Consider the following 9,449-nt stretch of genomic DNA (forward strand, 5'->3'; position numbering starts at 1 on the left):
TGTCGTGTTCCGTGTCAAGTGGTAAAGCACCCGCCCCTTTCTCGAGGTCTTGACCTTCCTCAGCATTCCCTTTATCAGTATATTTGGGCAAGAACGGGCATAGTAGGATACGCCGTGTGATGATTTGGCAATGTCCCGTTCAGGGGAAACAACGTAGTAGCGTTCGAACGATCGAACACAGGTGAATACAGGGCGCGGGTGTCAAAGTATCGGATCATTCCCCGTGCAGGGGTCGCCCCACCCGACCTCCTCGCGTACAGACAGCCAAGGAATCGAAGCGTTGGAGCAGCAGTTCTCCTATCGGAGTTTTCCTTGGGTCCTTTCTTTCCGAACAAGATCAGTGAAGAATGCACTAGTCAGTACATGTAGGGCAAGGCCAAGCCGAGGAGCTACTTCTACTCAGTTATTTTCAGCCAGGCAAGGCAAACCCGCACCATTCATCTCTTCTTCCTCTAACTCTTCCTTTGAGTCTTCCTAGTCTGCCCGCACCTAGTACTTCGAATGCTCTGCCAAGGGTTTTTTCTTCCACTGAAAACAGCAAATCAGCATTGGCAAGTTACTTCAACTCAGAGATCCATAAAGGAACAACAAGAACAAGCTACTCTAGGACGCTTGGGAATGGAATCTCTAATTCTTCTCCTGTAAGTCATTTGTCCTCTTGTGCAAGGGCTTTAACCCGGCTTTCGTAGCACCTCGTAGGCGTATGATCGGTGGAGGAATGTCTGATTTGCCTGATTGGTGATTGGTGGTTAGGAGCCCCAGAAATAGCATAAATAGGCCATCGATCGACAAACTCCTGATAGAAGCACGGTTTTTTAGTAGGAGCGTTGAAAGATCTTTGATTCTAAACCCTGGGAAATTGGACAGCAAGTGCTTTATATTCCTAAATAACCTCCTTCAATCACTCAAAAACGATAGTTTTCTCACTATAGGCGGACAGAAGAAGTTCCATTTCGAGATGCCGTTCAGAGGGGAAATTCAATTCAGTGCTTTCTCAGTCATATGAGATGGATTTTTTCAGATCTGACGCCGCGCTTAGGAAAGGAAATAGATTTGCAACATTTTGCATCTATATAAAACGCAACTTTTTCGATTTGGATTGGCGTCTCCGAAAGGATTTGATGGTGCTACCAAAAATACCAGGGTTTAGTGACTTTGTTCAACTTGAAAGGTGCCATTCAGAAAGAAAAGGTGGTTGATGTCTTTTTGCATATGGGGCGACAGAACTTCACATTCGACTTTGAACTTCTCCCAACTCCCCCTCTTTCTTAGGTGCTCCAAAGGCACACTGCTTCAGAAAGAAGGTACGTACGTCGACTCTATCGTTCGAGTAAGCATAAGCAGCTCGAGCCTCTTTCGTTGACCTGTACGATTCAGAGGGAGGCGATTCTAGTTGATGGAGTCTAATTTGCTGCAGTGGCCTTTCTTTCTACTCAAGAGTAGGAGATCGATTCCACTACTCGATCGAGGTCGGAATGGGATCGGGTGTTTTTCACGTATAACCGGAGTGTGCCCGGACCTGCTGAAGCAAATGAGGCGAGCTTAGGGTCGTGAGGCGACTAACAACAACAAGGAGCGTAGACCAGAGGTCAGTTTGCCGGGGACGTCGATTCTTTCCGGAGCAGGGATTGGTGGATGCGACAGCGCCTCTTGAGAAGAGTGTAGCTTGAACTCGAAATTGCTTATGTTAAGAAGAAGTATTCTGAGATATCGATAGGCTGATGAAGAAACATTTAAGAAATTTTCATTTAGATAGATAAAGTGATCCACTAGAAATATCGGAAGCGAAAAGAGATCCCCTTATTCTTAGGGGTGAGTAATACATAACCTACAAGCGTAAAAGCAGTCTAAGGTGAAAGCTACAAACCGAATCTACAGCCTTTGTAACTACACTACTTGCAGTCCTGACTCTAATATATCGGCTAGTTAAAACATAGTGATGAATCCCTCTTCTGATTCTGATCTGAGGGATATTAATATGGTGTTAAGGGGTGGTGTTTAGCGACCCTCGCAATGACGAAAGGTGGTTATCTTTCTTTACGATAATATCATCTTTCAACAAGAGAAATGGCATCTTTCCTAAGCTAAGTCAGACCGCTAGTGCTTTCTAACCGAGTTGGCTCGGGTTCCTTCTCTCCCTTTCAAGTGAAGACGTTAGCAAGAACAGCTGATGAAAGAAGGTCGGAGTCGTGAACAGGAAAAGCGTTGACCGGGTATGCCGATAGGAAAGAAGCTGGTCTTTCTCACTGATCCGGGTGAGGAAGAATTGGAGATTGAATTACTTTGCCGGGTATTATTCCTTATTATAGATAGCACACACAGGAAGATGGGTAGCTTTGGGAGTCATGGTCACATCATTCATTTTTCTACCTGTCGCGCTCGCGTCATTCGCTGGCCAGTCGGGAGGATAGTACAGTACATTCCAACTCACATGCTTCCCAAACCAAGACTCGGGGGCAACAGCGCGACTGCTTGGGTCTGGATCATCCGGAACTACATCTAAATCTCTGACTATGGCGACTAGGACTCTCTTTGGATCACGATTTCAAAATGCCTGGATCGCCCAGTTGTTGGTACACTAACCGTTCTCCCAGCAGTTAGCTTGCCATACTTACCGTTGCCGCCCGTTGGCCTGCGATTCTACTTTCCGAGATAACAGGCGGTTAGTTACCTATATGCGTTGGAAGTCTTCGTCCGCTTTATCGAGCTCTGAAACCTGCCTTCCTTGCCTTACCGACTTAAAGCAGTTAATAATATATGCCTGCTGACTTACTGGCCACGTTACTGAGTTCCTAGGAACGAGCAAGTCAGATTTGGATCCCCAACGACAAAGGAACCTACGGGCGGGGCATTTTCGGGGAGTAGCCCGCTTCCCATTACTCAAGAGGGAATTTCCTCGCACATAATATAATTAAGGGAGCCATTGAAAGGTGACTAAAACACCAGAAACGACGACTACCCGAGCTAATGATAGAGGCAAGAACACTTTCCGGCCAAGTCCCATTAATTGATCATAACGATATCGTGGAAATGCTGCACGGACCCATATATATAGGAACAGAAAGAGAATCACCTTGATACTAAACCAGATCGAGCCGGGGATCTTCTTGGAAATGGGAAGATCTAGGATAGGCGGCCAACCTCCTGGAGAGAGCGATGTGCATGGACCAGGTGAGTAGGGATGCAGCTCCGTGGACCGCTCGTCGGGCCTGATAGGTGGTGGTATCACACCCTTCTCAAAGAAACCGTACGTGACACTCTCGCGTCATACGGCTCCGTCCCGGAATCAGGACCTTCCCTTTTCTTTGACCAACGGTCCTCAAACCAACCTGAAACGCACTCAGTCGTCGTCGTCCCTTTCTATCTCCGGTCCCGGGAGGCCCAATCGCAATTCAAGATCGACCGGCTCATCCTCGGAATCCGAAAAGAAAACAGAGAGAGAACGGGTTTCTTTCAGTGACATATCTAATCAGACCGAATAGGATTTGAAGAGCTGTCACGATCATTCACATCAATTTCAGCAGGCAGGAAGGGCACGGAACCTTTCTAGAATGCAAGCAAGCTAGCTTGCTTACTCTCCTAGTAGCGTACGTTGGCGGCAAAAACAAACTAGACTATACTAAACTAAAGTAACGAGGCATTCGGGAAGCGACTAGTCGCTTCTGGCGAAGCTTCTAGAAGGCCGACCACTACATAGAGAGATCCATATATATACCAGTCATGAGCTATCGCTCATGCCTAGAGAGGCGGAAGCAGTAGCTTCTAGGACGAAGCCGAGCCGATACGATAGGAGGGCGAAGGGCTAAGCCACTAATGTCGTGGCGAAGGAGGCCTACTATACGTATACTGGAGTGGTCCGTAGGTACGTATTCTACAGATTAATTAGCTATAGGAGTCCTTCTTTTAGTAAGCGGTGAAATACCAAAGACAATAAATTTCAGTGAACTATTGAAGCTATCAGTGTGATTGATCAGACAAGTACCAAGGGCTTTCGGTAGACTTCTTTCATTTCCGAATTTGCTTGCGACAAGTCCTAGCATTAGTATGAGTTCGTTGACCGCGTAAGGGCGATCCATCTTGATGACGAATTCCACGATAACAAGAAATAGAAATTAATCGTTCGATGTCTGCTCGTTCTCCCCTCTTCAATTCCCAATGAACAACATGATCTTGACCTATCATTTGTTCAATTTGGTCGATCTGATACTTAGTTAATTCTTTTATCTTTATGTTCCCACTGATACCTAATCGATAACGAACCTGAATGGCTTTTTTAAGTCCAATTCCATAAATTTTGGTTGAGGCAATTCTTACTTGTTTATCGGCAACTAATCTAGCTCCTGAAATATATAACATTATTGATCCTTCCTTTTACTAGTCTTCTAGGCTGGAATCATAAATTAAATGGGCTGTCTCCTCTCTGATGATCTTTTCTATAGGTAGAACTACTGTGAGCGGTCTAAACTTCGATCCTTATTTCTTCCAATTATGTTCTCGTACCCAAGCCCTTTTTCCAGAGTCTTGTGGAGGATAATTTCACACTTATCTCACTAAATCAGTGAGAAAGTGCTCCGCAATGGGTCGCGGTCTCAAAATGGAAGTTTTTCGCCTTAGACGAGAGGGCTATAGCAAAGAAGACAACTAGTCGATCCGGGACTGAAGTGCAAAGACAAAGGAATATGGTAGAAGGAGTACAACAAGCAATCAAAGGATTGCAGGCTAGATTCGAGGATGGCATGCCACACTAGGAAGAGTTTGTGGATAAGAAGTATTGTCAACTAGAGAGAAAGCTCTACCAACTCCTTCTCCCACTCATGACACTCTTGATCTGGAAAAAATCCACCTTGGAATACCTTATCTTATAGAGCTGGGCAGTCAATCGGTTTGATTATCGGCTGCTCACCGCCCATCGGCGAATGCGAGCCCTGCGAGTGGAGGGTGTAGAAATTGTTATAATTCGAAATAGATAGAAGTCGGAAAGGACGAGGACAGGTCATAACCCAGAAAGAACGGTTTCTTACTTAACTAACACCAACCCAAGCGGAAGCACCTCTCTATTTATGTTATTACGAAAAAACCGATTCTTAAGCTTACTAGCTCACTGCTTTAGCGCATTTCCCTCTCTTCGCGCTCTTGCTTCCTTCCCCGTTAGGGTTCGCCGGTAGCTACCACAGACAGGAGGCCCAGCTTGCGTGGACATCAACACAGAGGACAACGGGTTTCCCATCCCAGTAGCTCCATTCGCTTATACCTCCGCCCTCCGTTTACCTGTGTGTGAACCGAAGTAAGATCAGGACTTAGACCTCCCGGTCACCGGACCAGGGGGAATCTTTCTATCTAAAAGAAAGGGCTTCAAGGAGTCAAAGCAAAGACAGAACTTTTACGGAAAAAAGTAGACTTTGAGTATAGGCTTTCTCATCGCCCGTTGGTAACCTTATGGGTAGGTTTGGCCTTTCTATCTATATGTTATGTTGATTTATCCTCCATATATAGCACAGTCAAACCGGTCTGAGAGGAGTCAAAATAGGCCATCGCCGGCTGCTTGTGGCGCCTTGTGCTGAGTAGAACCAACCGACGCTGGGTTGCTACCGCCTTGGTCATGACCTTCTTTGGGCTTGGAACGCCATGCGTTGAACATGCTTAGCAAAACATGCTATGACCTAGATTCAAACATCATGCCATGGGTCCCGTCCGGTCACGGCTTCAAAGCAGGGGGCTTCCGTCTATCACACACTTTCTATCTATCTCTCTCTTGCTCGGCAAGCAAATAAATAAGTAATTTGTCTTCTTCCAGTACTTTATAAGCTAGGTGACCCTACTTAGGGATTGAGTTCAGTTAGTAAGGGGAGTTGTTAGGGAGGTCTAGGGTTTGTTTTCATTTAACATTTGAATTTCTCTTACATAGCAGCTAAGTATTTCACCTTGATCTCTTTGTTTTCTAAATTGACGTCACGGACTCCCGAAGTCAGAAGATTCCCTCCTGAGGATAATCTAAAGTCAAATTCAAATATGGTCAATCGTAATGTGGAGAACTTTCGTAATAGCACTATGGCCAATCCTTTAAGACTACCTGTATGGGTCACAAATTTAGGCCTCGAACTCACATCGAGGTAGGAGAACAAATAAGACAGCCGCTGGCACCACTACTGCAGCAAGAGCAGCAGGTTAGGAAAGAAAAAACCGAAAACCTTGCTACCACAGAGTAAGGCACAGAGGTATAAGCAACTAAGTCAGATTCCCTTGTTGTTCTTGTTACAGAAGAGCCTGATCCAGATATAGAAAGTCTTCTATTAGCAGCTGAAAGTCCTAGTGCTGATAGCAATGGAATAAAGTACGTCTTGGGATAGAATCTTATTATTAACTCAGTATCCGGTTCCGGGTTGAAGATTCCGAACAAGGGTTGATTCCGACCCTGCCTTCGAACCAGGAAGAAACTGCCACTCACTCTTCTTCTCTTACTCTATTTCTTGTCCGATTGATTGCTTGCTTGAATTGGGTTCTACAGTGTATGCAGGAAGTCTTTTAATAAGCGTTGGAAAGAGTCAATCGATATCTTCCTGAGGTCTCTTTCGACTCTTAGTTTTGCTCTGTTTTAGCAGTGGGAAGGTTGGATTCGGTCTATCCGAGGGTTCAATTCGAATAGTAGTTCCCTTGTCTTCTATCAGTGGCAAGCTGCCAATTCGATGAGTTGTATTCCTCTTTCGGCAAGGACTCAATCAATAGGAGCACTCGAACAGTCTAATTCCCTTGCTAAATCCATAGGTAAGCCTAGCACAGCTAAAGCAGTTCTTCTTCTCAACGTGGGACAAAGATATGTTCTATGAGCTAAAGAAAAGAGAAGGAATGGGGTAAGGCGCTACCGAAACATCAAATCAAGCTGCAGCAGCTGTGGAAACATTTGCTTCTTAAGACATGCAATTCGTAGTTGATGATTCCGCCGCTTCTGCTCCCCAATTTAGCATTTGTGAGCGGCTTTCGCTTCTCTGCTCAAAGGATGGTTTACGACCCGCTTCATCAAAGCATGTTTTTGGACGTAACCATTCTTCTCCTATGATATTTCTTCCGCTCCGAGGCGTAAGAGTGATAGTGTCTTTCAGTCTCTTCCTCTGCTCAAAGGAAGATAAGATGGAGGAAGAAAAAGGGAATCTATCGGCTTAGGAAAGATAAGGCTTCTAGATTCCACCGGCTGTTACTCGTACACAAAAGCCAATTGGGCGGTGTGGTTGAGACAGGATCCTATGTCCATTGCCGGCCAGCATGAGTGGATTTCGCTCTCGGGTCTTGGGCTTACGGATTGGACTACTTCGAAATCCCGTGCATACACTACTTCGACGTACTTTCAAGTCACCAAACCCCGGGAATTTTCGATGAAATGACTCTATGACCGATCGTTTTCAGACCTGCTTTTCAAGTATTTCGTATAGTAAACTATTTTCCAGAATGGGTGTTTTTTAGTGGCTAAAATCCGGGTTTTTTAGCCGGTCTAGCGGATTTCAAAGTGAACCTAATGTTATGCTTAACACAGGAAACTCGTACTTTGATTAGCGTAAACCAGTTCAGCTGGGGTCTAGAGAATAGACTGAGTCCTTTCAAGGGAATACGATCAAGAAATCTCGTATGAGAATAAATCCAATTTAGAAGCCCAAAGAGCTAAGGATGCCGGTTCATAGATCCGAATCCTGCGCAAAGAGACATCGTATAGAGCAGCAGGCTCAGGGGCGCCATTTAGGTCCAAGGCGGAGAAGTGGTCAAAAAGAGCTGGGGTCGCAGGTTCTCTTTTGGGGTCTTGTTCCCGATGAGAGGGCTTTTTCTATCCTGTGGCTCTTTGATCTGAGGACCTAGTCCTGGTCAGCTTTCAAGCATCACCGATTCCGGTAGCTTTGCCGACATATCCACTTCAACCAGTATACGCGCGTAGTGGCCAAAAGACCCATCAATAGTGTTTTTGTCAATCTTTAACGGAGTACCAACGGCCCGGGAAGTGGAAAAGTCTGTCTATCTTTTTTAGGTATTACACTAGCCTCGCTTTCGGAGGTAGTATAGATAGCTCCCGAACCGGAAGTTTTGTTTTTCTGGTTGCTTTCCTAAACGTCATCAGAGGTTTGATTTCCGCTTTTATGCAATTATGAATGTTCAAAGGTCATTTCACTACCCCGTTATACTTGGCTTCCCAAATCTCGGATGCTTGTAAGTATTGGTTGATAATACCGACTATGGTCTCTATTGGCTTGTAGATCAGCAAGGATATGACCCAACTGGCGGTTCCGGTAGCTGGGGTCTCTTTTAATAATAATAAAGAGATCCGTAAAGTGAATATCTATCCCATTCTTAATATCTTTTCTATTTTCTATGCGCTCTTGGAGTATTTGTGACATTACAAATTCAATACGTTCTTCCTTCACCAGGGCGTTTTTGAAACTTAGTGAGTATTGTTTATCTTTTTTCATTTCCATAATCCGGTTCTGAAGGGCTCCTTCTCCCGCTTCTAGCAAAGCAGCTTGGTCTGCAGGCCCGCCCACAATAACCGGCGGCTGTAGTGGCGGAGAACTCGTATAGAAGCGCATGGGAAGCAGAAAGCCGTCTATTCTGACCTTATTTTAGAAAGTTGGATTTCGCTAGATTGGCCAATTGAAGTATTCATATCTAACGATTACCCAACCTCGTGTTGGATTCCCTGAAAAGGGTTCAAAACTCGAATAGTTGTGAGCTGGTGCAATGCAAAGAGAATCGATGCCTTCTATCTTAGAGTAAGCGAAGTAGAGCACCGCTACAGCGATCCATCTGTTTTCTATTTCGATCCATTTGCAACTGAACTTAGGTTAATCTGATAGGTGCCAAACCCTTTCCGAATCATCGCTCCTCATCCTCATCCACGGCTCCACGCCATGTATTACTCTGCATCCAGCAAAGCCAATGCTTTACTTACCATTTTATGTTGCTTCATTGATGAACCTGAGAATGAAGCATACTTATAAGTATTGCTGTACTTATGGCGATTACTAAAGGATATATTCTATTCTTTCTTATCTCTTCTAGACTATTATTCGTTACTAATTCCTGTTTTTGCTGAAACTCCTCTGCTAGTGGTCTATGAATAGGATTCTCTCCACATGTACATTGTGTCATATCAGTGACAACTAGATCACTTATTTCTTTATAAGGACATCCTTCATGGAGTATAGCCTTGCGTAGTATTCCTATCATGTCAGGGTTTAAAACGAGACTAGGATCTACTTCTAGTAGTTGCTGTGGTGCCATAGCCCATAAAGCTAGTAAAGGAATTAGAAAGAATAAGTATGTCTTCATACGAAGACTCGATAACATTCTCAATCTCTTAGTTCTAGCAGATAGATCTATGAATTCAATTATATCTCCTCTCTCCCCCCTAACCACCATCAACCCCATTTTTCACCTTGAATGGGTCGTCAAAGCAAAAAATCTGATGAATA

General features: G+C 44.7%; 4 protein-coding genes across 4 annotated transcripts.

Annotated features, from left to right (window-relative positions):
* Nucleotides 1-2,911: 2,911 nt before the first annotated feature.
* Nucleotides 2,912-3,169, reverse strand: nad1 (NADH dehydrogenase subunit 1; one part of a trans-spliced gene, as the record gives it). Coding sequence (YP_008992266.1) covers nt 2,912-3,169 — 258 coding nt within the window.
* Nucleotides 3,170-4,005: 836 nt separating this feature from the next.
* rps13 (ribosomal protein S13) lies at nt 4,006-4,356 on the reverse strand. Its single transcript has one exon. It carries the CDS (start codon nt 4,354-4,356, stop codon nt 4,006-4,008), a length of 351 nt encoding a protein of 116 aa, YP_008992333.1.
* A 3,800-nt stretch (nt 4,357-8,156) lies between these two features.
* Nucleotides 8,157-8,564, reverse strand: orf135 (hypothetical protein). The gene has a single exon. It carries the CDS (start codon nt 8,562-8,564, stop codon nt 8,157-8,159), a length of 408 nt encoding a protein of 135 aa, YP_008992334.1.
* Nucleotides 8,565-8,940: 376 nt separating this feature from the next.
* Nucleotides 8,941-9,405, reverse strand: orf154b (hypothetical protein). Its single transcript has one exon. It carries the CDS (start codon nt 9,403-9,405, stop codon nt 8,941-8,943), a length of 465 nt encoding a protein of 154 aa, YP_008992335.1.
* Nucleotides 9,406-9,449: the final 44 nt, after the last annotated feature.

The sequence above is a fragment of the mitochondrial genome of Salvia miltiorrhiza (genome assembly GCF_028751815.1).
Source record: "Salvia miltiorrhiza mitochondrion, complete genome".
Taxonomy (NCBI): Eukaryota; Viridiplantae; Streptophyta; class Magnoliopsida; order Lamiales; family Lamiaceae; genus Salvia; species Salvia miltiorrhiza.